This window comes from Mustelus asterias, chromosome 19 (genome assembly GCF_964213995.1).
Source record: "Mustelus asterias chromosome 19, sMusAst1.hap1.1, whole genome shotgun sequence".
Lineage (NCBI taxonomy): Eukaryota > Metazoa > Chordata > Chondrichthyes > Carcharhiniformes > Triakidae > Mustelus > Mustelus asterias.
In genome coordinates, this window is record NC_135819.1 from 4,685,188 (window position 1) to 4,712,997 (window position 27,810).

Sequence of the window (27,810 nt, forward strand, 5' to 3'; positions counted from 1 at the left end):
GGAGAATTTAGCACGGCGACTGGGGGATTTTCACAGTAACTTCATTGCAGTGTTAATGTAAGCCTACTTGTACTTGCATTATGTAAGTACACTAATACTTAATACTAATAGTTAAACTTATCAGTGGTTGCCATGGCTATTTGCTGATGGATTGAAGACTAAATTCTATAAGTATTTCAAGACTGCAATACTTTTCTGGGCAGTGATTAATTTTGTTTACCCTTTTACTGCAGAAGTGAACCAAATACTCAACAGTAGTGTTGCAATTTGACACGTTCTGTTGCTATGGAGGGTTGCTAAGGTTCAGTACGCCCCCTTGAGAAATGGCCTACTTTAGTGGAGAAGAGAAAATAGGACACAGGCCCAGCCATAGATTTTCGGTGTGACTTTTCAAATTAAGGTTATCAACTCGGCGCAGGAGAATTTTATCAGCTTCCCGTTCATTTTGAAGAAAGAAAATGAGGACTTGAAATCAGGACTGAGGCAAAATTCAGTGTCAAACTGATCCCCAGTTCAGCTCAATGTCAAACGGGTGGCACAGTGGTTAGCACTGCTGCCTCAGCACCAGGGACCCGGGTTCGATTCCTGGCTTGGGTCACTGTCTGTGTGGAGTTTGCACATTCTAACCCTGTCTGCGTGGGTTTCCTCCCACAGTCTGAAAGATGTGCAGGTTCGGTGGACTGGCCATGGTAAATTGTCCCTTGGTTTTAAAAAAAGTAAGAAGTTTATTTATTAGTCACAAGTCGGCTTACATTAACACTGCAATGAAGTTACTGTGAAAATCCCCTAGTCGCCACACTCCGGCGCCTGTTGGGGTACACTGAGGGAGAATTTAGCACGGCCAATGCGCATAACCAGCACATCTTTCGGACTGTGGGAGGGAACCGGAGCACCCGGAGGAAACCCATGCAGACACGGGGAGAATCTGCAGACTCCGAACAGACGGTGACCCAAGCCGGGTCCCTGGATCGATGGAGCAGCAGTGCTAGCCACTGGGCCACCGTGTTGCCCCATAGACCATAGTGTCCAAAGATGTGCAGGTTAGGTGGATTGGCTAGGTGTATCACAAGATAGCGAATAGATGGAAAGAACACATGGGTCCATCCTCGATTATCCATCATGTCAAACTGGGTGGCAGAGTGGTAAGCCCTTCCTTGAGAAAGGATATACTGGCACTGGAGGGGGTGCAGAGGAGATTCACTAGGTTGATTCCGGAGTTGAGAGGGTTGGCTTATGAGGAGAGGCTGAGTAGACTGGGACGATACTCATTGGAATTCAGAAGAATGAGGGGAGATCTTCTAGAAACATATCAAATTATGAAGGAAATAGATAAGATAGAAGCAGGGAAGTTGTTTCCACTGGCGGGTGAAACTAGAACTAGGGGGCATAGCCTCAAGATAAGGGGAAGCAGATTTAGGACTGAGTTGAGGAGGAACCTCTTCACTCAAAGGGTTGTGAATCTGTGGAATTCCCTGCCCAGTGAGGCAGTTGAGGCTACCTCATTGAATGTTTTTAAGGTAAGGATAGATGAATTTTTGAACAGTAAAGGAATTAAGGGTTATGGTGAGTGGGCGGGTAAGTGGAGCTGAGTCCACAAAAAGATCAGCCATGAACTTATTGAATGGCAGAGCAGGCTCGAGGGGCCAGATGGCCTACTCCTGCTCCTAGTTCTTGTGTTCACTGCTGCCTCACAGCCCCAGGGACCTGGTTCGATTCCCGGCTTGGGTCACTGTCTGTGTGGAGTCTGCACATCCTCTCTGTGTGTTTCATCCGGGTGCTCCGGTTTCCTCCCACAGTCCGAAAGATGTGCTGGTTAGGTGCATTGGCCGTGCTAAATTCTCCCTCTGTGTACCCGAACAGGCGCCGGAGTGTGGTGACGAGGGGATTTTCACAGTAACTTCTTTGCAGTGTTAATGTAAGCTTACTTGTGACTAATAATAAGTAAACTAAAACTCTCATTCGCGATTCCGAGAAATTTGTTTTCATTCTCTTCCTTTCCAAACATTGATTTCTTTTTGTACTTAAAACTCAGTCTTTGTTTTACATCCGATGTTTGTCTTGTGAAGTAACATCCAACCTTTCACCTTTGTGTAACCTGGATTTCTCTCTTGCCCACAGGCCTTTGTCACAGGCTGTGTCTTTCAGCATTCCATTTGGCCTGGACAGTGATGTGGACATCGTCATGGGCAACCCGGTTGGGTTAATGAGGTCCGTGAGCTCCGACAGCCTCGCGACCAACGCCTACCGGTCCCAGAACTGTTTACCGAGGGCCGTGTGCGATTCTCCGGAGGACACGGCCGGCTACCTGGGGAAGGAGGAGCTAGCCAATGAGAACGGGTCGCTGGTGTCGCCAAGGACACCCAGAAAGGTGTCACCGTTGTCCAATAAGATAGCGGAGAAAGAGCACCACAGGCCCGTTCAAAATGGCGTCATTGATGATCACAATAACTACACAGAGTTGCCGACCATCGAGGAAGCGTTAAAGATAATCCACAATACAGATAAACTTGAACCCAGACTCCGACCCGAAGGAGCGCCGGACGGATTCTTCCTCCACAGACCCGACCTGCCCGAAGGCTTTCTCAAACCCAAGGCCGTCCCGTCCAAGTTCGATCCCAATAATCCCTACAAGCCTGCGGATGTCACCAACGAGTCCGGCGGGGAGCCGGTCGGCGGCGGGGTCGCCCCGTCGGAGGACGGCAACTTCTCGCGGGACGACGACTCCGTCCTGCGGGACAACAGCCTGGACTCGGACGCGGAGGACGGCTCGAGGCCGGCTCAGGAGAAGGACTCGGGCAGCAAGGACGAGTGCACCTCGTGCCTCAGCTCGATTAGCTCGCAGGCCGAAAGCGTGGCCTCCTCCGGCTCGGGGGTCAAGATGACCAGCTTCGCTGAGAGGAAGATGAAGAAGATCAACCCGCCCGAATCCAGCTCCCAGAAGACCACCCCCGACAGCTGCAGCGACCTGAATGACCAACAAATGGCGTCCTGGGTCCAGAGACCCGAGGAGAGCGCCAGCCAGAATCAGGCCCTGGCCTCGGAGATGACACAACTGGGGATTAGGTTGGAGGAGAAGAGGCGAGCCATCGAGGCGCAGAAGAAGAGAATCGAGGCCATTTTTGCCAAGCACCGGCAGAGGTTGGGTAAGAGCGCCTTCTTGCAGCTCAAAAAGAAAGAAGAGGGGGGAGAACCGGAGAACGGAGCCGCGGGAGATGAAGACAAGAGGAAGTTGTCCTTGGAGGAAAGGTTGTCCAAGATTGAGGATGAGGAGGATGAAAGCCTAACGCAGCCAGAATTTAAGGGAAGGGATGGGGAAATGTTGGAAAAAGATGGCGAGGAGAATCCTAGCAAGGGCGACGGAGATAAAGACGTCAAGCTGGGGGTATCCGAGTCCCCCAAGGAGCCCGAGGTGGAGTCGGACATTGGTGAATACAACAACGCAGTTGCCAAACTCAACTCGGCCCTGTCCTCACTGCAGATCGACATGCAGCGCCTGGCCCAGCAACAGGAGACCCTGATGGAGAAGAAGAACGTCCATGCCTGGGTCATCCCGGCCCCCAAGGTGTCCGCCCCGAGGCCCACCCGTGATTTCCAGCCCCCCTGCTCCGCTGAGTTCTCCTCGCCCTCCCCCTCGCCCTCGCGCAAGCCGCCGGTCGCCGCTGGCACGCGCTCACCCCAGGCCGGCCTGAAGAAGGCCAACGCCGCCCCCCCCAAGAGCCCCCGGCACTCGCGGCCCGTCGAGCTGAAGATCACGCCGCTGACCCGCGTCCTGACGCCCCCGCAGAACGTCGACTCCTTGCCCCACCTCCGCAGGTTCTCGCCCAGCCAGGTGACCGTCCAGACCAAGTCTTCCATTTGCTTCGGCAAGGGTGACGAGAAGGAGGAGCTGGGGGTGGACGTCAGGCCGAAGCAGAGGCCAGTTGGACCAATCGCGAGCCTCGCTGGCCATTCACATGACCCGTCAATGGCGGCAGAGCCTGATCCGCTGACCTTTGACCTTGAAAGCCAAGGCAACCTGCGGCCCGTGGGGCCAATCGTAGCTCGAAAGACAACCGGCCCGACGGAGGAGCAGCCTGACAGTGGGAAAAAGGGCGCAGCCGCCATTGTCAAAAGGACTAGTTTGATCGAGATACCGTTGTCTTCCTTAAAAGGCCCCGAGGAGAGTGAGGACGGGACAGAGATTGCGAGAGACCCCACCAGCGACCAACTGGACTCTGAACAGAAATCTGTCGGCTTCTTCTTCAAGGTGGGTGAACTTTTGCTTTGCTCCTTGGCACTGATTTTCCCCCCCTCCGACTCAACCCCGCTGGGGACCCAGTGTGAATGTAGTGTCGAGTTACCTCCACAACTTTAAACATAGAAAACTACAGCACAAAACAGGCCCTTTGGCCCCACAAGTTGTGCCGAACATATCCTTACCTTTTGGGCCTTCCTATAACCCTCCATCCTATTAAATCCCATGTTCTAATCCAGGAGTCTCTTAAAAGACCCTATTGAGTTTGCCTCCACCACCACTGACGGCAGCCGATTCCACTCGCCCACCACCCTCTGTGTGAAAAACGTCCCCCTAACATCTCCCCCGTACCTACCCCCCAGCACCTTAAACCTGTGTCCTCTCGTAGCAGCCATTTCCACACTGGGAAAAAGCCTCTGAGAGTCCACCCGATCTATACCTCTCAACATCTTATATACCTCTATTAGGTCTCCTCTCATCCTACGTCTCTCCAAGGAGAAAAGACCGAGCTCCCTCAGCCTATCCTCATAAGGCATGCCACTCAATCCAGGCAACATCCTTGTAAATCGCCTCTGCACCCTTTCGATCTTTTCCACATCCTTCCTGTAATGAGGCGACCAGAATACCATGATGTGGAGATGCCGGCGTTGGACTGGGGTGGGCACAGTAAGGAAGTCTCAACACCAGGTTAAAGCCCAACAGGTTTATTTGGAATCATGAGCTTTCGAAATCCTACTAACTGTCCTGGCTTCGGACAATTCATGCCTCTCTAACCTGTGATTATCCCCCTCTCCACTACACTTTCTGTACCTGTAAAGACTTGATTATCTGTAAAATCTCGCATTCCAACCATTATCTTGCAATTGTGTCTCTGTCTGTATATGCCGTGTTTGTCAAACCTACTCTCCACTCGCCTGATGAAGGAGCAGCGCTCCGAAAGCTCGTGATTCCAAATAAACCTGTTAACACACCAAATCATGGGTCTGGCATGATTAGGTGTGAATGTGTGGGGTCTGCACGTTCTCCCCGTGTCTGCGTGGGTTTCCTCCCGGGTGCTCTGGTTTCCTCCCACAGTCCAAAGATGTGCAGGTTAGGTGGATTAGCCATGCTAAATTGCGCCACAGTGTCCAAAGATGTGTACATTAGGTGGACTGGCCATGCTAAATTGTCTCTCAATATCCAAAGATGCGTAGGTTAGGTGGATTGGCCATGCTAAATTGTCTCTCAATATCTAAAGATGTGCAGGTTGCCTCCGAGTGTCAGGGGGACTAGCTGGGGTAAAATTCCTGGGGTTACAGGGATAGGGCCTGGATGGGATTGTTGTTGGTGCAGACGCGATGGGCTGAATGGCCTCCTTCTGCGCTACCTTCTATGACTTCCCCCCCAGCCCTGCAAATTTTCCTCGTTCAAATGTATATTTTGAAAATCATTGAACCTGCTTCTCTCGTCCTGTTGGGCATTCCGGGCGGTGGAAAGACTCATTCTCCGCATTCCACCCCACCTTCCAGCCACTCAAATAGAAGCTGGGGGGGGGGGTTATCTATATGAATATCTTGCTCTGGATGGTGTTTCTGTTGTATGGGATTTAATTTTTAAGCGGTTTATTCTCTAATACTAAACTAACGAGCCGAATTGGAAATTTGCCTTGATTTTAATAGAAAGTGAAAATCAGTGGGGATTTAATGAGAGCTTTGTGAAGAACGCTGACTAACGGCGCATCAGTGAGATCCACTCTATTCATAGCACAGGAATCATTTTCAAACATTATCCTTGTGTCAGGCTTGGCTCAGTGGGTAGCACTTCTCTCTGAGTCAGAAGGTTCAAGTCCCACACTTGAGCAACAGTAGAAAGGAAGAGGTACGTTTATACCGCGCTCTTCCCAACCTCCGAACCCCTTTCGGCCAATGGCGTATTGTTGAAGTGTAGTCATTGCTGTCCTGTAGGAAGTGTGACAGCTGACCTCCGCACAGTAAGCTCTCACAAACACGTAATGTGGTCGTCACACGGTAGCGCAGTGGTTCGCACTGCTGCCTCACAGCGCCAGGACCCTGGTTCGATTCCCGGCTTGGTGTCACTGTCGGTGTGGAGTCTGCACGTTCTCTCCGTGTCTGCGTGGGTTTCCTCCGGGTGCTCCGGTTTCCTCCCACAGTCTGAAAGATGTGCGAGTTAAGTGGATTGGCCGTGCTAAATTGCTCCTTAGTATGCCACAATGTGCAGGTTAGGTGGATTGGCCATGCTAAATTGCCCCTTGGTGTCAGGGAACTAGCAGGGTAAATAAGTGAGGTTACAGGGATAGGGCCTGGTGGTACAGGCTCGATGGTCCAAATGGCCTCCTTCTGCACTATAGCGATCCTATTTGTATCTGGTCATTGAGGGATAAGCCTTGCTCCCTTCGAAGCGGGCTCTTTTACATTCGCCTTTAGCAGGCCGAACAGGCCTTGGCTTAATTCCTCACCTCAAAAGACAGCACCTCCAGCAGCGCAGGGCTCCCTCTGTACTGCAGTGGTGTGTCGGCCTTTTTGTGCTCTCAAGCTCTGGAGCGGGACTTGAACCCAGAACCTTGTGACTCGGAGGCAGAGGAGTGCTACGTACTGAACAACACTGATATATCGTAGAGCAATGCTCCAGTGCATCACCGAGAGAGTGCTGAACTGTCAGAGGGGACGCTTTTCAAATGAAATGTTAATCCAGGTTCCTCACAAGTGATCCTATGACTCTGTTCTTTGAAGAGTAGTGGAGTTATCCCGAATGCTCTGGTCAACATGTTGTCCTCGGGTGAGATACTGAACAATAGGTTACCTGGTCATGATCAGGGCTTGCTGTGCCCAAATCAGCCGTGGCATTTCCTACTTTGACCATACTTCGTCAGGTGTAATGGGGAGGTGATGGCCTAGTGGTATTATCGCTAGACTATTAATCCAGAAACTCAGCTAATGCTCTGGGGACCTGGGTTCGAATCCCGCCACGGCAGATGGTGGAATTTGAATTCGATAAAAAATATCTGGAATTAAGAATGTAAGAACTAGGAGCAGGAGTGGGCCATCTGGCCCCTCGAGCCTGCTCTGCCATTCAATAAGATCATGGCTGATCTTTTCGTGGACTCAGCTCCACTTACCCACCCACTCACTTTACTGTTCAAAAATTTATCTATCCCTGCCTTAAAAACATTCAATAAGGTAGCCTCAACTGCTTCACTGGGCAGGGAATCCCACAGATTCACAACCCTTTGGGTGAACAAGTTCCCCCTCAACTCAGTCCTAAATCTGCTCCCCCTTATTTTGAGGCTATGCCCTCTAGTTCTAGTTTCACCTGCCAGTGGAAACAGCCTCCCTGCTTCTATCTTATCTATTCCCTTCATAATCTTATGTTTCTATAAGATCTCCCCTCATTCTTCTGAATTCCAATGAGCATAGCCCCAGTCTACTCGGTCTCTCCTCATAAGCCAACCCTCTCAACTCCGGAATCAACCTAGTGAATCTCCTCTGCACCCCCTCCAGTGCCAGTATATCCATTCTCAAGTAAGGAGACCAAAACTGTACACTCCAGGAGTGGCCTCACCAGCATCTTATACAGCTGCAACATAATCTCGCTGTTTTTAAATTCCATCCCTCTAGCAATGAAGGACAAAATTCCATTTGCCGCCTTAATTACCTGCACACCAATTCCTTGAGGCTCTTGCACAAGGACACCCAGGTCCCTCTGCACAGCAGCATGCTGCAATTTTTTACCATTTAAATAATAATCCATTTTGCTATTATTCCTACCAAAATGGATGACCTCACATTTACCAACATTGTACTCCATCTGCCAGACCCTCGCCCGCTCACTTAGATTATCCATATCCCTTTGCAGACTTTCAGCGTCCTCTGCACACTTTGTTCTGCCACTCATCTTGGTGTCATCTGCGAATTTTGACACACTACACTTGGTCCCCAACTCCAAATCATCTATGTAACTTGTAAACAATTGCGGTCCCAACACTGATCCCTGAGGCACGCCACTAGTCACTGATCGCCAACCAGAAAAACACCCGTTTACCCCCACTCTTTTTGCTTTCTGTTAGTTGACTAATCCTCTATCCATGCTAATACATTATCCGGAACACCAGGTAAGAATCTACTGATGACCATGAAATCATTGTCGGGAAAAACCCATCTGGTTCCCTAATGTCCTTCAGGGACGGAAATCTGCCATCCTTACCTGGTCTGGCCTACATGTGACTCCAGACTTTTGAATTATCTACCTTGCATTAATTTGAACTTTCTCTACACCCTAGCTGTGACTAACACTACATTCTGCACTCTCTCCTTTCCTTCTCCCCTATGCATTCTATGCTTTGTCTGTATAGCTCACAAGAAACAAGACTTTTCACTGTATCCCAATACGTGACAATAGTAAATCAAATCAAAGAGCCACAGCAATGTGGTTGACTCTCAACTGCCCTCTGAAATGGCCGAGCAAGTTCAAGGGCAACTAGGGATGGGCAATAAATGCTGGCCCAGCCAGCAATGCCCATGTCCCACGAATTAATAAAATAAAAGGGCTTTGGGACGTCCTGACATCATGGTTTAAATCCCATCAATGGGAACATGGGTAAAGTTTTAACTTGAATTGGTGAAGGAATGGGAGTCGGAGAAATGTAAAACGGGAAGGAGAGTAAGTTCCACCCAGGATGGTTACCATAGAGATGTTAATCATAGGGTTAGTTTAAAATGTTCCTTGTTGGCAGTTGTTTGCCAGTTATAGAAATATTAGTCTTGGGAAGGTGGATGTGTCACCAACACAAGAATCATCCAGTCTGGTAGAGGGGTTGATGTTCCACCCTGCGCGCATGGGCCGGTCACGCTGGGGCTACGCGGAGTTGGAGGATCATGGCAGGGTGGGGGGGGGGGGGCCTAGCGTGTTTAGCACTGGCGAGAACCCCTCTGGGTTTCTCCCAGACTCCACCTCAGTGTAACCTGGTCCTTGCCCTCACTGGGCGGTAACCAGATTAGCATATTTAAATAGGCTTAGCCCCTCTCGAGATGGATCCTCCCTGCTCCCGGGATTCTCCAACCCTCGGGGATGTAACAGGAACCCGGTGAGAATCACGACCAGTCTCCGCAAATGGAGGTCAGGTGTGATGGCCATGGTGGGGTGAGGGGGGGTGGGGGCTTCGGGGGGGCCGTTGAAGACACCGGGTGGTCGGGGATCTGGCTGCCTGGCAGTGCCAACCTGCCCCTTAGCAAGTGTGAATCTGGCACTATCCACGGTGCGGGTGCCAATGGGAGGGCTCTGATGTCCCGATGGGGGGAAATGGCACCCCCCCTCTCCCCCCAACCAAATGACTAAGTGCAAGAAGATCGCAATCAGATTCATACGATTTTCCCGCCCAAAGTGGATCTTAGTAATTTGTTTTTTAAAACCTCAGGCAAGATTTTGGGACTTCCAATCTTCCAAGGTGCTGCGGTGACATTGCTCTTATGAAAGTAGTGAATGTTCAAGTTCATAGATCATAGAATCACACAGTGCAGAAGGAGGCCATTCGGTCCATCAAGTCAGCACCGACCGCAGTCCCACCCAGACCCTATTCCCGTAACCCTGCATATTTACCCCGCTAATCCCCCTAAACTACGCATCCCGGGACACTAAGGGGCAATTCAGCACGGCCAATGCTCCTAACTAGCACATCTTTTGGACTGTGGGAGGAAACCGGAGCACCTGGAGGAAACCCACGCAGACACGGGGAGAACGTGCAGACTCCGCACGGACAGTGCGAACGGACCCAGCAGGGAATCAAACCCGGGTTCCTGGCGCTGTGAGGCAGCAGTGTTAGCCACCGTGCCGCCCCTATCCAATCATAGACCCACCCCATTGAGAGACTGAGCAGATTGGGTTTATACTCGTTGGAATTTAGAAGGCTGAGGGGGGATCTTATAGAGACCTATAAGATAATGAAGGGGCTGGATAGGGTAGAGATTGAGAGATTCTTTCCACTTAGAAAGGAAGCTAGAACTAGAGGGCACAGCCTCAAAATAAAGGGAGGTCAGTTTAGGACAGAGTTGAGGAGGAACTTCTTCTGAGGGTGGTGAATCTCTGGAATTCTCTGCCCACTGAAGTGGTGGAGGCTACCTCGCTGAATATGTTTAAATCACGAATAGATGGATTCCTGATCGGTAAGGGAATTAGGGGTTATGGGGATCAGGCGGGTAAGTGGAACTGATCCACTTCAGATCAGCCATGATCTTATTGAATGGCGGGGCAGGCTCGAGGGGCGAGATGGCCTATTCCTGCTCTTATTTCTTATGTTATTATTGCAGTACCTGGTGAAGTAATTTTTTAAAAAATTTCAGTGCACTTTGTAAACTTGTCAGTGGGAAATAGTACCAAACCAAACTTTTATTGATGTTTTGGACAGGTTTGATCCTCTCTTGTTTAATTGGATTGTGAGCTTTGGCCAACATGGCCGCACCCCCGGCCAACATGGCCGCCCCAAGTTTTGAACTACTGTCGAGTTAAACTAGTGTAGCGTCGGACAAGGGTTTAGAACTTTCTAAGGTGGACAGAACACATTGTGCAATTGTTTTTTTTTCTCCCGTTGTTTCCGATGTGCTGCAGGATGTGGTGAAGGCAGAGGAAGAGATGGCCCTAAAGCGAGCAGCCTTGATGGAGAAGCAGCAGAAGAGAACGGAGGATTTCAGGAAGCGCCGAATGTGGTTGGAGGCGGAAAAGGAGCAAAAGAAAGAGGAGACCAGGTGAGACGGGACAAAATCATCGCTGCGCAACTTGAATCTGGCTCCTGCCTTTCCACATCTAATGGCAAAAGCCTAGAAGTAGGGCCTGAGCGAGGGCCTGTGTTTCACATCAAGTCCTCTCCTTGGGATTCTGGCTCCCCGTAAAACGAGCAGTGGAATTTATTGTTTGATAATGGGCTACTTCGCAATATTTGCTGCATTCTAAAATGGGTCACAACCTTGTAGACTTTGAATGGTTTGATATTAGATACCTAACTCGTGGGCGGCACGGTAACACAGTGGTTAGCACTGCCGCCTCACAGCGGCAGGGACCCGGGTTCAATTCCCAGCTCGGGTCACTGTCTGTGCGGAGTTTGCACATTTTCCCCATGTCTGCGTGGGTTTCCTCCGGGTGCTCCGGTTTCCTCCCACAGTCTGAAAGATGTGCAGGTTTGGTTGATTGGCCGTGCTAAATTGCTCCTTAGTGTCAGAGGGACTAGCAGGGTGAATACGTGGGGTTACAGGGATAGGGTCTGGGTGGGATTGTTGTCGATGAGCCATATGACGACCTCCTGTTTGCATGTTCTCCCCGTGTCTGCGTGGGTTTTCTCCGGGTGCCCTGGTTTCCTCCCACAGTCTGATGGACACGCTGGTTAGCGTGCATTGGCCATGCTAAAATTCTTCCTCAGTGTACCTGAACAGTGTGGCAACTAGGGGATTTTCACAGTAACTTCATTGCAGTGTTAATGTAAGCCCACTAATAAAATAAATAAACTTTACTTGGCCATTGATGGAAAGGTAAACTAAAATGGAATTGCGAAACTTAGTCCACAGTCTGAAAGATGTGTGGATTAGGATGACTGGCCGTGCTAAATTGCTCCTTGGTGTCAGAAGGATTAGCAGGGTAAATATGAGGGGTTACAGGGATAGGGGCTGGGTGGGATTGTTGTCGATGGGCCATATGACAACCTCCTGTTTGCATGTTCTCCCCGTGTCTGCGTGGGTTTCCTCCGGGAGCTCCAGTTTCCTCCCACACTCCAAAGATGTGCAGGGTCAGATGGATTGGCCATGCTAAATTATCCCTTGGTGTCAGGGGGGACTAGCTAGGGTAAATGCATGGGGTTATGGGGATAGGGCTTGGGTGGGATTGTGGTCGGTGCAGACTCGATGGGCCGAATGGCCTCCTTCTGCACTGTAGGGATTCTAATCACTCTTCTAATAGAAATAAAACCGTGGTTCTCGCTTCTGATATCCAGTACCTGTTATCGAAGAAGCTTTCATGGGCGGATGTGGGATGAGGGCAGAACTGATGTCACATCGTCAAGCCCCACGCTGTGTTGGCGCACCAAAAAAACACGGCTTCTCTTTGTGCGTCCGTAGTCAGCGTTTTAAGAGGGGTGTAACCTTTTTACCCTTTCACCTCTGCAAGGCAACAAGTGGACGAGGAGAAAGTGGAGAAGAACTTCATCAAACAGGAGTATCTGCGGCGGCAGCAGCTGAAAATCATGGACGACCTGGACAAGGTTCTGAGGGCGAAGAGCTCGGCGAACAAAGGGAGGAAGCCCCGGCCCAAGTCGTCAGTCTTCCGGGATGATTCCGTGCTGACCCGCAGCCCGGTGAAGGGCCTGCTAGGTGGGTGCCGAAATGTCCTTCAAAGGGTGCATTTAGTGTCCGTTCCAAAAGGAATGAGGGGGCACGGGGGAGAGAAAAAGAGGATATCCCCATGAACAGTCCCTAATCGGTTCATTTATAGCTTGGTGGAGTCCAAAGATTAGGTGGATCGGCCGTGCTAAGTTGCCCCTCAGTGCTCCAAGATGTGTTTGTTAGGTGGCTTAGCCATGGTAAAATGGGCGGCGGTTACAGGGCTAGCATGGGTAAAGAGGCCTAGGGAAGGTACTTTGTCAGAGTTGTTGCAGACCTGATGGGCTGAATGGCCTCCTTCTGCACCGTAGGCATCCTACAATTGTATGAAATTTGTGGTGAAATTTGAATTCAATAAAAAATAAATCCGGAATTAAGAATCTACCGATGACCATGAAACCATTGCCAATTGTCGGAAAAACCCATCTGGTTCACTAATGTCCTTTAGGGAAGGAAATCTGCCATTCTTACCTGGTCTGGCCTACATGTGACTGCAGAGCCACAGCAATGTGGTTGACTCTCAACTGCCCTCGGACAACTAGGGATGGGCAATAAATGTTGGCCCAGCCAGCGACGCCCATGTCCCACGAATGAATAAAAAAGTAACAAAATCCAGGTCAGATTACATTCTGGATTTAAATAAACCCTCTCTTGTCTCGTTGGGGATGACACAAACTTCGAAATCAACTTGAGGGACACGAATGACGTGTCAGTGTCTTGCCAGCGAAAATAACAAAAACTCCCCAGGATGCGCTGCTCAGTAAAGTGCTCACTTATGTCATGAATGGTTGGCCTAAAGGGTTTGATGATCAGTCCATCAAGTCTGCATCAACTCTCTCTGGCAGAGTACCTTATCCGGCCTTTTTGCCCAGGCTAATCCCGTAACCCCCACACATTTTACCATAGCTAATGGTGGTGGGATTCGAACCTGGGGTCCCCAGAACATTAGCTGGGTTTCTGGATTAATAGTCTAGCAATAATACCACTCGGCCATTGCTGCCCCTCCTGTGAATGTGCCCCTAAAGTTGATTTCTAAATTTGTACTGTTCCCAGCGCGATGAGAGAGTTTCTTTTGATTTGAGAGTATAATCTGCAGTTGCTTGGCAACTACTTCCTTTTGCTGAATGTGGCTCGCACGCGGTTACGTTCTGATTCGTGTTAGAATTTCATTGTCTTCATATTCCATCGAACTGGGCGTCTCTGGGCCAGTATTGGTTTAAAAGCTACGTCGAAAAAATCTGCCTCCATCATGATGCAGTAGACATTTACTTGTTTCTCATTTCTTATTTTGTTTCCTTTCATCCAAATCTGTGATCTTTGTTTAGAATGATACTAGTCCCTCTTTGACAGGGTTAAATCCGCCGCCCCCCCCATTGTTCCCAAGTAGTGTCCTCAATGCCATATTTCCACAGGTACGGAGTCACTCTGTACCTGCATACGATGAGCCCACTGTGAATCTTGGCAAAACTGCTCAGACATCCTCAAAATTCTGCCGTAAAGCTGCAAAAATGTTGTCTCGACATTCTTCGGTCAATTTGGCATGTGGCACAGTGGTTAGCACTGCTGCCTCACAGTGCCAGGGACCTGGCTCGGGTCACTGTCTGTGTGGAGTTTGCGCATTCTCCCCGTGTCTGCGTGGGTTTCCTCCGGGAGCTCCGGTTTCCTCCCACAGTCTGAAAGACGTGCTGGTTAGGGTGTATTGGCCGTGCTAAATTCCCCCTCAGTGTTACCCGAACAGGCGCCAGAGTGTGGCGACTCGGGGATTTTCACGGTAACCTCATTGCAGTGTTAATGTAAGCCGACTTGTGACTAATAAATTTTTAAAATGCCACACGGGTCGATATCCAACGTGTGCTGGGTTGCAGCCGGTCACGACTGAACTAATTGTATTTACACCTCCCCAACAGAAGGGGCAGTATAACACACTGTTCAGAGCTGGCACCTATCGGAGTTGAAGGTTGTGTGCCTGAGGGAGTGCCGCACTGTCAGAGATGCTATTTGTTTTGCTGAAGTACAAGGTGTCTCTCCCCTATTGCAGCTCCATTTCCAAGGGTGCTAAGGAGGAATCAGTCTCCACGATGCCCTGTCCTTACTTATCCCCCAATCAACCCCACAAAAGTACATTAACTGGCTGTTTGTCACATTGCAGTTTGTGGGATCCTGCTGTTATTGGCATTATTGGCTACTATTGTTTCCGACATAACAAAAATAGCACTGATTCACAAGAGCTTCGTTGGCTAAGAAAGGCTTTGATGTTGACAAAAAAAAGCACAACAGTAAACGCAAGTCCTTCTTTCAAAGCTGTCATTGAATGTTAAGCTCCATCTAGTGTCAAAGGTTTGCAGTTGCGTGTGTGAGAGGGGTTTTGTTCATCCCTTGCTGTCTCGGTCTTACTGAACCTTGATGAGCCTTTGCTTCCCATACGACGGCACGGTGGCACAGTGGGTTAGCACTGCTGCCTCACAGCTCCAGGGACCTGGGTTCTGATTCCTGGCTCGGGTCACTGTCTGTGTGGAGTTTGCACCTTCTCCCCGTGTCTGCGTGGGTTTCCTCCGGGTGCTCCGGTTTCCGCCCACAGTCCAAAGATGTGCTGGTTAGGGTGCATTGGCCGTGCTAAATTCTCCCTCAGTGTACCCGAACAGGTGCCGGAGTGTGGCGACTAGGGGATTTTCACAGTAACTTCATTGCAGTGTTGATGTAAGCCTACATGTGACATTAATAGATAAACAAAATAAACTTTAGACCTTGTCTTCACTTTGTCAGACTCCGTCCTGGGGCCTATTGCTGGGTTGTTGTGGAGAGCTGTCCCCCTCTATCTCTGGAACCGCCCCCCCATCTCTGTGACATCCTCCCTCCATTCCTCCCTCCTCCACCACCACCCCCCCCCCCCCCCAATCTCTGGGGCACCCTCCACTCCCTCTATCTCTGGGGTGGCACCCCCCCCCCTCTCTATCTCTAGGGCACCCCCTTGGTAAACTGTCTCACTGCAATCTTATTGGCCCTTTGAATGAAGCAGGTAAACCTGGCACTCGCGACAGACTGCCGCATTGCCATGTGGCACTTTGAGTGAAAGGTTTTGACTGAATGATGATAAACACGTGTCCAGAATCTTTCCTCTTTGCTTTCAGGCTCCAGGCTTAATAAAGTGTACTCTCGCTCCACGCTCTCCCTGTCCACCATGGTCAATGACTCGGCCAATAGCCTCTCGGTCAAGAAAAGCCCAAGGTAAAAGCGTCTCTTCACTGCTTTTTGTTCATGAGTGACTGAAGCCTTCAGATCGGCAGGAGATGGTGGCTCCTTCCAGTGGCAACCTAGGGCGTTACAAGATGGGTAATATGACAGACCAATTGGCTCATTTTAGCTTCATCTATAGGATAGTGGACACCTGGTCACCTCCAGGCTGACCCCAAAAGTCTCTGCCTCCTGTGTGCGTCCGTCGAAGTCTATCCAACCTTCATTCAGACCTTGTTGCTAGGACTGATTTTAAGTTTGGCCTTGAAACTTGCAGAATACTGAAAGGCCCGGATAGAGTGGACGTGGGGAAGATGTTTCCATTAGTGGGAGCGACTAGGATCCGAGGGCACAGCCTCGGAGTAAAGGGACGACCCTTTAGAACCGAGAAGAGGAGGAATTTCTCCAGCCAGAGGGTGGTGAATCTGTGGAATTCATTGCCACAGAGGAGGCCGGGCTCGTTGAGTGTATTTAAGGCAAAGATTGGTAAGGGGATCGAAGGTTATGGGGTTTGGCCGTGATTGAAAGGCGGAGCAGATTCGATGGGCTGAATGGCCTAATTCTGCTCCTATATCGTATAGTCTTATGAGCCCTTTGCGCTATTTTCAAGACATGCCAGCATCTACCCACTCTACACCAGTGAGATGCTACTGGTTAGCTCAGTTGGCTGGACGGCTGGTTGGTGACGCAAAGTGATGCCAACAGCGTGGGTTCAATTCCCCTCCAAGCCGAGGTTATTCATGAAGGCCCCGCCTTCTCAACCTTGCCCCTCGCCTGAGGTGTTGATCCTCAGGTTAAATCGCCACCAGTCAGCTTTCCTGCCGTCAAAGGGGGCAGCAGTCTCTGGTCAACTGGGGCTATGGTGACTTTATACCTTTAGTTTACACCCTAACCTTTCCCGCCAGATTTTGAGTGTTGGGGATCTCCAGAAATGTTGGCTGCGGAATTGTGAACGCGTTGATCTTCCTGCCGGCTTTTTAATGTTTTGTATTGATTTCTTCCCCTCCCACCCCACAGGGCAGATTCTCCTTCTGGGCTCCCGTCTCCGAACCGGCTAGTGTCCAACCACAATGGCGAGAAGGACTGGGAGAACGCTTCGACTGCCTCGTCCCCCGCGTCGATCCCCGAGTATACGGGTGAGTGGGTTTGCTTGTCCCGTTGCCAGGAAGTCCGCTCTCTCTCATTTTCCCCCCCACTCCCACGGCAAGGTGCCAAAACCCACGGGAGTTTCCGCAGCTTTAGTGAGGGGACAGGATGAAAAAAAAATGCTTCACAGGAATGGTTCCGGGGGTGAGAAACTTCAGGTTAAGCAGTTAGGTTGGAGACGCTCTTGGAGAAGGGAGAGGCTTTGATAGGAAGTGCTCAAAATTGAGGGGTCTGGCAAGAGTAGAAAGGGGAGGAAACCTTTGTGTGGGTGGAAGGATTGGGAACCCGGGGACCCCGATTTGAAGTGAAAGATGCATTGGCGACATGAGAAAAAATGTTTAACTTTTAAAACACGGTGAGTTGTTAGAATCTGGAATGTACTGTCCGATCTGTAGTGGAGGGAGATTCAATCTTGACTTTGGAAAAGGAATTGGAAAATGCTGTTAGTGTTAAGAGTTGGGCAGGCGAGGGGTGGGTGTGATTTGCCAAGTTGCTCAATAGAGAGCTGACACAGACCCAACGGACCAAATAGTATAGATCTGTGATTCTATCCCCCGACACTTGCTGGGCCACTTCAGAAGCACAATGGTTAGCACTGCTGCCTCACAGCGCCAGGGATCCGGGTTCGATTCCCGGCTCGGGTCACTGTCTGTGCAGAGTCTTCATGTTCTCCCCGTGTCTGCGTGGGTTTCCTCTGGGTGCCCTGGTTTCTTCCCACAGTCTGAAAGACGTGCTGGTTTGGGTGCATTGGCCATGTTAAATTCTCTGTCAGTGTACCCAAACAGGAGTGTGACGACTAGGGGATTTTCACAGTAACTTCATTGCAGTGTTAATGTAAGCCTACTTGTGACACTAGTAAATAAACTTAAACTCCTGTTGCCTAAATACTGTTTGGCACTGGCTGTCACTGTTGCATTGAATTCTGGGATATCCCAGCCGCCATTGCTTTCCACACAGATTAGGAGGGTCAAATGCTAGGATGTCGACAGTGCGTGGACATACATGATCCCAATCCTTGGACAGGCTCCCTGCAGAATAAGGAAGGTTTGGAGTTTAGCCCGTTGGAGCGTCAAGGAACCCTGTTGGGGAGAGAAGAGAAGCAGGGCTTGTTCTCTGTAGAGCAGCGAAGGTTGATTAGGGTGAGATCAGGCTTTCTAAGCGAAGAGTTGGGCGACAGTCCTCCGGGAGAAGCACACTCTCTGCTGGAAAAGAATTAGTAAAGGAATGGAGGTTGGGGAGGTGTGGGGGATATGGGAAATTATTTTACTCGCTGCATGATGCCGATATGCACCCTGAAAGTTTAGTGGAAACACTCGCAAATGGGAACTGGATAAATACTTGAATAGAGGAAAAAAATTAGAGGGGAAGGAGCAGGTGAGGTGGGATTAATTAAATAGCTCTTTCAAAGGGCTAATACAGGCACAGTGGGCCAAATGGCCTTCTGGTGGTATTGTATTGTTCTCGAATGCCCCTTCACTGTCTGTAAGTAAGCCCGTGGCATGGATGGACCTGTTGTAGCCAAAGCTGACTATCTCTCCTCTCTGTGTTCAGGCCTGGACACTACCTGCATTTCCTTGCCCTGGGAGCTCTGAGGCCAACTTTATCCCACCATTGCTGTTGTGGAGGAGGTTACCAGATCGTTTGGAGATCAGGCAAAAGGCCACTCGGCCCCGCTTGCGTCCAGGAGTTGGCATTGGCCAGCAATAGAACCTCTTTCTCCACCGCCCCCCCCCCCCCCTCCCTCCATCCCCCGCAGCGATTAAGTACAGAGTTTGTCAAAGTGATTAGTCGTCTTTTCTTCCACAGGTCCCAAGCTGTACAAGGAACCCAGCGCCAAGTCGAATAAATATATTATCCAGAACGCAATCACTCGCTGCTGCCTGGCAGGCAGGGTGAATGAGCCACAGAAGAATAAAATACTGGAGGTAAGGCTGGTCGCTACCCTGGACAGTGATCAAGGCAGGAGAGAGAACCTTGTTTTGTTTTACACATTGGGTTATGATTATTAAGTATCGGGGGTGGCACAGCGGTTAGCACTGCTGCCTCACAGCACCAGGGACCCGGGTTCCATTCCCGGCTAGGGTCAGTATCTGTGTGGAGTCTGCACGTTCTCCCCGTGTCTGCGTGGGTTTCCTCCGGGTGCTCCAGTTTCTCCCCACAGTCCAAAGATGTGCGGGTTAGGTGGATTGGCCATGCTAAATTGACCCTTAGTGTCAGGGGGATTAGCTAGGGTAAATGCATGGGGTTATGGGGATAGGGCCTGGGTGGGATTGTAATCGGTGCAGACCCGATGGGCCAAATGGCCTCCTTCTGCACCGTAGGGATTCTATGATCTGGAATGAGCTTGATATAAGGATGACGGAAGCAGATTCAATAATGACTAAAGGATTTGGAATTATGTACTTGGGAGATTTTCAGGGGGAGTGGGATTAATTAGATGGCTCTCGATTTGATTTATTATTGTCATGTATTTACAGTGAAAAGTATTGTTTCTTGCGCGCTATACAGACAAAGCATACCGTTCATAGAGTACATAAGAATTAGGAGCAGAAGTTTTAGGAGCTTCAAGTTTTTAGGTGTCCAGATCAACAACAACCTGTCCTGGTCCTCCCCATGCTGACACTATAGTTAAGAAAGCTCACCAACGCCTTTACTTTCTCAGAAGACTGAGGAAATTTGGGATGTCCACTGCAACTCTCTCCAACTTCTACAGATGCCCCATCGAAATCATTTTGTCTGGATGTATCACAGCTTGGTCTGGCTCCTGCTCTGTTCAAGACCGCAAGAAAATACAAAGTGTCATGAATGTAGCCCAATCCATCGCGCAAACCAGCCTCCCATCCATTGACTCTGTCTACACTTCCAGCTGCCTCGGGAAAGCAGCCAGCATAGTCAAGGACCCCACGCACCCCGGACATTCTCTCTTCCACCACCTTCCGTCGGGGAAAAAGATACAAAAGTCTGAGGACACGTACCAACCGACTCAAGAACAGCTTCTTCCCTGCTGCTGTCAGACTTTTGAATGGACTTATCTTGCATTAAGTTGATCTACACCCGAGCTATGACTGTAACTCTATATTCTGCACCCTCTCCTTTCCTTCTCTATGAACGGTATGCTTTGTCTGTATAGTGTGTAAGAAACAATCCTTTTCACTGTATCCCAATACATGTGACAAATCAAATCAAGTTCAGCCCTTCGAGCCTGCTCCGCCATTCAATCAGATCATGGTGGATCTCTCCTGGTCTCAAATCCACCTCCCCACCTCTTTCCCCAAACCCCTTTAACCCATTTATTATGAGAAATATATCTATCTCCTCCTTGTAACCATGGAATGATTCAGAATCCACCTCCGGAATTCTACCGCCCTGCTCACCACAGCGATTGGAGCGGGAGAGGGGCGGACAATGGGAAGGTCCGTTGACCTCGGGTGGGATTTTTCTGGTCCTGGATCGAGCAAGGCTGTAAAAACCTGGTTATGGGGCAGCGAGTTCCACAAGTTCACCACCCTCTGCGAGAAGTAGTTCCTCCTCATCTCAGTTTTAAATCTACCGCCTCTCAACCTATACCTGTGACCTCTTGTTCGAGATTGCCCCACAAGACGAAACATTTGGTCCACATTTACTTTAAGTACAGAGGGGGGAAGGAGAGGAGAGAGTGCAGGATGTAGAGTTGCAGTCATAAGTAGTGTGTAGAGAAAGATCAACTTGGTGTGTGACTAAAAGAGCCAGTGCTAGCAATGGGCCAAATGGTCGTCCCGTTGGGAAGATACGAAATGGCTGTGGGAGCAATCCACACGGCACTTCACACCTTCTCCGCTGCCCAATACTGCTCTGATCTGACTTAACTCCACTTTCTGTGATCAGGGCATCGTTATGGTTGCTGCAAACTGCCCGTGTTTTGGCAGTGAATGGGCTAGGCAAGCTGTGATTGATTCTCGAGTCCGGTATTTGAGAGGAGCAGGAATATTTCTGAAGCGTAAACTGGGTATCGTTAGAATAGAATCAAAGAATCCCTACAGTGCAGAAGGAGGCCATTCGGCCCATCGAGTCTGCACCGACCACAATCCCACCCAGGTCCTACCCCCATATCCCTACATATTTTACCCGCTAATCCCTCTAATCTATGCATCCCAGGTCACTAAGGGGCAATTTTTTAACATGGCCAATCAACCTAACCTGCACATCTTTGGACTGTGGGAAGAAACCGGAGCACCCGGAGGAAACCCACGCAGACACGAGGAGAATGTGCAAACTCCACACAGACAGTGACCCAAGCCGGGAATCGAACCCAGGTCCCTGGAGCTGTGAAGCAGCAGTGATAACCACTGTGCCACCGTGCCGCCCGTGTTATGGGGAACGCAGGCCTACACGGATACACTGGCAGGGGGAATTTTTCCCAGGTGATTCTCGAGATAAAGGATACGTAATATCCATGCAAAGCACTGTTTTGCATTCTGATCTGACCAGCCTTTGTTTACCTGTTCCTCTTCATCTCGATGCGAACCTACGATTAAAATTGCAAAGTGCAAATGGCGGAAGTTGTGTCAGAAAATGTGTGGGGGTTTGAAACACATTTACATAATGTTTGAATAGCTGCTCTCTGGTGCAGGGAACTGGCTGTCTGTGTGCGAAGGCCCAAAACACGAACGGCCTGCCAATAAGTGAGCGCTGAAGTGGTTCCTGTTCTTTATTAGGGTGCAAGAGGCCCAGTGGTTAGCACTGCTGCCTCATAGCTCCAGGGACCCGGGTTCGATTCCCGGTTCGGGTCACTCTCTGTGTGAAGTTTGCACGTTCTCCCTGTGTCTGTGTGGGTTTCCTCCCACACTCCAAAGATGTTAGGTAGATTGGCCATGCTAAATTGCCCCTTAGTTGGTGCAGGCTTGGTGGGCCAAAGGGCCTGTTCCTCTGCTGTACTGTTCTTTGGTATGGGTTACAGATGATCCTTGACCTCATTAACATTGAAACATAGAAACTAGAAGCAGGAGGAGGCCATTCGGCCCTTCGATCCTGCTCTGCCATTCATTATCATGGCTGATCATCAAATTCAATATCCTGATTCCTGCCTTCCCCCCCCGTATCCTTTGACCCCTTTAGCCACGAGCGCGATATCTAATTTCTTCTTGAAATCTCACAACGTTTTGGCCTCAGCTACTCTCTGTGGGAGTGAATTCCACACATTCACCACCCTCTGGGGTGAAGAAATTTCTCCTCACCTCAGTCCTGAAAGCTTTACCCCCTTATCCTCAAACTATGACCCCCTAGTTCTGGATTAAATGACAAACAGGCTTGAAGGGCCTCCCCATATCCAACGTTTGGATTATCTTGCACAAGCGAACGCTGCCCCGATTTTTAACAGGAGTTGCCGCTGATTACTACTAATGTCGCCCTCTTGTGTTCGCAGGAAGTGGAGAAAAGCAAATCCAATCACTACCTGATCCTGTTCCGGGATAACAGCTGCCAGTTCCGGGCCGTGTACACGTTTTTCCCGGAATCGGAGGACATGCAGCGGGTGGCTGGAGTGGGGCCTAGAGTCATCACCAAGAACATGATCGAGAGCATCTTCAAGTACAACTCCGACCGCAAGCAATTCACGCAGATCCCCAGCAAGACCCTCTCGGCGAGCGTCGATGCCGTCACCATCCAAGGCCACCTGTGGCAGACAAAGAGGCCGGGCACGCCCAAAAAGCCGGGAACGTCTAAATGATGGGCTCATCTTCCCCCCAGCACCGCACCCTCCCCACCCCTGTACAGACGAACGAGTCAAGAGTTTTGGGCCCTCACTTGCAAACCTGCCACTTGTGTTTTTTTAAATTCCTCCCTCTCCTCCCCTCTCTCTCCTTTTTTCTAATCCTCACGTTCTTCGTGGATGGTTGAACTATGTCTGGGTTCCCTCGCCATTTCTGCATGCATCATTGTTTGCCCGATACCCACGCAAGCGACTGCATCACGTGGTGTGAACCAGTTGGGCGCCCAAGTCAATGGGCTTCCCATTGGAGTTGAGAGGTGGGGGGGGGGGGGTCATCTGAAACTCAAAGCACTAAAGAGGAAATGCACTTGGCGAAGACTTTCTGATGAGTCCAAACACTTTTTTTTTAAAGAAATGAACTAGATGTATAAATTTTTTTGAGGCTAAATTCTGGAAGGTTACTACTGATTTGAAATGTTGTGTCTGTATATATTGGCACTATTTAAATGACTTAGCTGTTTGTATAGATGAAATATTTAAGGTACGCTGTCGGAAAGAATGATTGGGAATTGGAAAATTGTGTTTGCAGGTTGCTCCGAATATCTCGTTCCAATATTTGGTGTCCCATAAGTGCTATCAGAATTGAAATTCTATTATAACTACTTGAATAATCAACAAAACCATTCCCTACCTGCCTGTTATGTTGAAAGAATGGACTGAGTATCTTGAATCAGTAGTTTAATAAGCTGTGTGCACGCTCGCACCTAGATCTCCCGTGGTCCAGAGAATGCTGGAGTGGGATTAAGGTCCAGTTCCAGCTCAGGAGTTGCTGGTTACACGCTGCCCCTCCATTGCTTGGTCCAGGCTTGACCCGGTTTTTGATTCGCCCGGGTTGAGTCTCTCTCGGAGCAGAGCAAACTCTTTGGGAAAGGCTTTGCGCTAAGCCCGGCTCCGTCTCCAGCCCTCGAGGCCCGGTTCGTCAAAGCCACATCCAAGTGGGGGAAGCCATTGCCATTTGTCAGTGCCGAGGTGGTTTGGGTGAATTGTCCCCTTCCGACTCCGGATGCTTGGGGGATCCGTTTTGGATTGGGATCCAGATGGAGACCCATCCAAGCTGCCAACCTTTGGAGAGAAGGTGAGGATCTGAGGCAGGCACAAATTTTATTTTGTGATTTTTTTTTTTCTCCCTCCCTCCCCGTCCCAGTCCATCTGTTTGCAGCCACAGATCTCAGAGGCACTCTGTAGTTACTGCACCGTTTGGGCAACTCGGGAGAACTCTTTGTGCGCTAGATACACATTCGCATAACCGCCTGGCTGGAACCAATAAACCATCTCCAGTGCATCTCAATCTGATTAACAATCAGATAGCATTTAGACACCCGTCCTGTTCTGGAACATGGCTGAATGCAGGTTTTGACATGTCTACAATTGTATACATTAATCTCGTTTTTGAATTCCGTAATGCTGTTTCTCCCCCCCCCACCTCCCAAACTCCAGATTTATTCCGGATTTTGTTGGCCGAGCTGTTGAGCAGGAGGTGACCCCGAGCCTCCTTGGTTGCACTGCGGTCGCCATAGCAAACTGCTCAAAGCGGTTCATTTTATAGAAGTGACTTGTGTGGGATTCTGTGCACCACTTGTCTCTCTCATCCCTCCCTCTCCCTCCTCTCCTCCTCCTTCCTTTTCTTCTCCCTCTCCCCCTTCCCTCTTTCCCTCCTTCCCTCTTTCCCTCCTTCCCGCACCAAGTTAAATTGCTGCCATGTAGCATTCTACTGAAACTTGCCCGAAGCTCTCAACTCCACAGATCCGAGTGCGAGAGAAAGCGAGAGTTCAGATTAAGGATTTGAACTCTGGACCTCCCAGAATGAGAGGGTCCACCACCCTCTGAAGTGAGGTGCGAGTCATCTGCTTCTGAGAGGGAGTAAAGCCTCGGTAACCTGTCCCCTTTGAACCCGCGAGCCATTTACACTCAATCTTACTCGAGATTTAGAACACCCCAATATTGTGTCAGTCGATAACCTCGTGAACTGGACATCCGTCTTGGGTGGAAGAAACTGGAATGTGTTGGGAGACTGTTATTTGTGCATGTGTGTGTAGATTTTTGTATATATTGGATAATGAAGAATCCCTGAAGTAATTCTGCACATTTTCTTTCGACTGTACCATTTCTGTTTGGCACTGCACTGTTGAAGAGGTGACCTGGGCTGTGAGGGAATCGCAATGCAGAAAGCAGCCACAGAATTCGTACTTTTGTTTCTTTTGCTCGGGACTGTTTGGTTGCAAATTTTTACGTCATTAGCTTTTGGTTCTGTCCATCAAGTAGAAAGAGTTTGAATTTTTATTTTGGCTCCCACGTGTATTTTGTCTGCTGGTACCTGCTTGGCAGAGCAGGTTCATGGGTCACTGACTGGTTAATTTTTTGCCAATTCCTCCACTTGGACAAGATGCGGGGGGGGTGGGTGTGTGAGGGGTGGGGATGCATTGGCCTGTCGAGTCTGGCCGTGAACTGGAAGGGAGGACACCGACTCCCTCTTGCTGTCGAAAATATTTGACCCGCCACGCGAGGGGGAGGATTGGTTACAGGCCGAGTTGGAACTTTTTGACTGGAGGAAAGCAAAGCCGCTGAACGTCTTGAAGTTCGCAAGACCAACAGCGCTACATATGGGCCTCGGTGACTGCCTCTTTTTCCTCATTTCACACTTTGGATTTTTCCCACTGCCATTGCCATTTACTCCCCCATCCCAATGGGCGAAGTTGGGGGGGGGGCTTCAATGTTCATCAGGTGCAACTATAAGGAGAAAGAACTGAGAATGGAACTCAATTTCAACACTAGAGTGTTCACTGATTTGTCCTCACCGTGCTGGTCGATGCCACAGACTCTTCCCAGAGTTGGGTGGTCCCCATCGCCGGTGTCAGTTTCACCGATTGGTGGAAGTGGATTTCACGCCAGGATGGCTTCGCTTGGATTTTCGTTGGGAGCTTTGCAAACACCAAACAGTGGGAGTGTCTACGGACTGTACTGGAAACCAACAGCAATGGAGACATGTACCTCCCGAGTCGCGCAATTGGCATCCATCACTCACCTTAGCAATGTTGGAACTGGGCTGGCAAAGCGGTAAATTGACCATAAAATAGGGCTGGACTAAAATTCTGATCTTTATTTTTAACCCAGTGTGTAACAATGTACAGTACAGGGTGCCGCACTTGAGATTGGAACTCTTAGGTTTAAAATGGACTCTGATGTAACATGTCTACAGATGTGGGACTGGGAATCTGTAATGTTTAAAAAGACATAACATGAGAAAAAATTTAATAAAAATGATTTACCAATTTACCAAGAAGTGGTTTTCTTTGTATTTGCCTGAATTCTGATCCTTCCAAATCAACCTCAGTAGATTTTAATCAATATTTCTTTATTCATTCTTGAGACATGGGCGTCTCTGGCTGGCCAGCATTTATTGCCCATCCCTAGTTGCCCTTGAACTGAGTGGCTTGCTAGGCCATTCCAGAGGGCAGTTGAGAGTCAACCTGAGAGTCAACCAATTGAACCACAGATTCCCTAAAGTGCAGAAGGAGGCCATTTGGCCCATCAAATCTGCACCGACAACTATCCAACCCAGGCCTTATCCCCATAACCCCACGTATTTACCCTGCCAAACCCCTGACGACGGGCAATTTAGCATGGACAATCCACCTAATCAGCACATCTTTTGACTGTGGGAGGAAACCGGAACACCCCCCCGCGCAGTCACAGGAGAATGTGCAAACTCCGCACAGTCACGTGAGGCTGGAATCGAACCCGGGTCCCTGGAGCTGTGAGGTAACAGTGTTAACCACTGTGCCACCGTGCTGCTCGTTGCTGTGGCTCTGGAATCACATGTAGGCCAGACTGGGTAAGGACAGCAGATTTCCTTCCCTAAAGGACATTAGTGAACTGGATGGGCTTTTCTGACGATGGTTTCATGGTCATCAGTAGATTCTTGATTCCAGATATGTGACGCGAACCTACATAGAGGATGGTTTCAATGTACAACATCCATGGTGGGATTCTGGATAATATTGTATGGAAACACGGAAGTGTTTATAGCACTGAAGGAGGCAATTCGGCCCATCATCATCGTGCCAGTCCCAAAAGAGCAATCTGGTCTAATCCCACTTTCCAGCTTTTTGTCCGTAGCCCTGTTGGTTATGTCACCTCAAGTGCACAGCCAGCTATTTATTTTTAATAATACAATGAGGATTTCCGTGTCTCTCATCCCTTCAGGAAGTGAGTTCCCGAACCCAACCACCCGGTGGGCGACAACATGTATTCTTTTCATAGGACGAGGGTGGCACAGTGGTTAGCACTGCTGCCTCTCAGCACCAGGGACCTGGGTTTGATTCCGGCCTTGGGTCACTGTCTGCGCGGAGTTTGCACATTCTCCCCGTGTCTGTGTGGGTTTTCTCCGGTTTCCTCCCACAGTCCAAAGATGTGCTGGTTAGGTGGATTGACCGTGCTAAATTGCCCCTTAGTGTCAGGAGAATTAGCAGAGTAAATACGTGGTGTGGGGCTATGGACTGGGTGGGATTGTTATTGGTGCAGACTCAATGGGCCGAATGGCCTCCTCCTGCACTTGTAGGGATTCTGAGAGTAAGCCTCAGAATGTAAGCCTACCTGTAACACTAATAAATCAACTTTAAGTCTGAGTCAACCACATTGCTATGGATCTGGAGTCGCACGTAGGCCTGATCAGGTAAGGACAGCAGATTTCCATCTCTTAACGACATTAGTGACCCAGTTGATAGTTTTATGGTTATTGAGACTAGTTGATATTGCATATTTCGATTAATTGAATTCAAATTCCACCAGCTGCCATGGTGGGATTTGAACCTGTGTCTCCACGGCAATAGCCTGGATCACTGGTCCTGTAGCATCATCACTACACCGCTGTCTCCACTATTTCATGATGTGGAGATGCCGGCGTTGGACTGGGGTGGGAACAGTAAGAAGTCTCTCAACACTAGATTAATGTCCAACAGGGTTTATTTGGAATCACGAGCTTTCGGAGCGCTGCTCCCTTCCTCACTCACCTGGGTTGTTTTCTCTGGAACAGAGAAGGCTGAGGGTGGGATGTGATTGAGGTGTAACAGATTCTGAGGGATATGGGTGAGTAGGGAGCA

General features: G+C 49.6%; 2 protein-coding genes across 2 annotated transcripts in view; one reads left to right on the top strand and one right to left on the bottom strand.

Annotated features, from left to right (window-relative positions):
* camsap3 (calmodulin regulated spectrin-associated protein family, member 3) overlaps positions 1-26,047 on the top strand; it is a 199,679-nt gene extending 173,632 nt beyond the window's left edge. The window contains exons 11-17 of the mRNA XM_078234906.1: positions 2,119-4,246; positions 10,832-10,968; positions 12,377-12,579; positions 15,717-15,813; positions 16,837-16,955; positions 18,772-18,890; positions 22,367-26,047. Of these exons, the coding sequence (XP_078091032.1) occupies positions 2,119-4,246; positions 10,832-10,968; positions 12,377-12,579; positions 15,717-15,813; positions 16,837-16,955; positions 18,772-18,890; positions 22,367-22,669 (3,106 nt within the window). The 3' untranslated portion in view covers positions 22,670-26,047. The remainder of the gene's footprint in view (positions 1-2,118; positions 4,247-10,831; positions 10,969-12,376; positions 12,580-15,716; positions 15,814-16,836; positions 16,956-18,771; positions 18,891-22,366) is intronic.
* The window catches only part of xab2 (XPA binding protein 2), an 80,203-nt gene continuing 75,771 nt past the window's right edge, over positions 23,379-27,810 (bottom strand). The window contains exon 20 of the transcript XR_013500129.1: positions 23,379-23,773. The gene's annotated coding sequence lies outside the window, so the exon portion shown is untranslated. The remainder of the gene's footprint in view (positions 23,774-27,810) is intronic.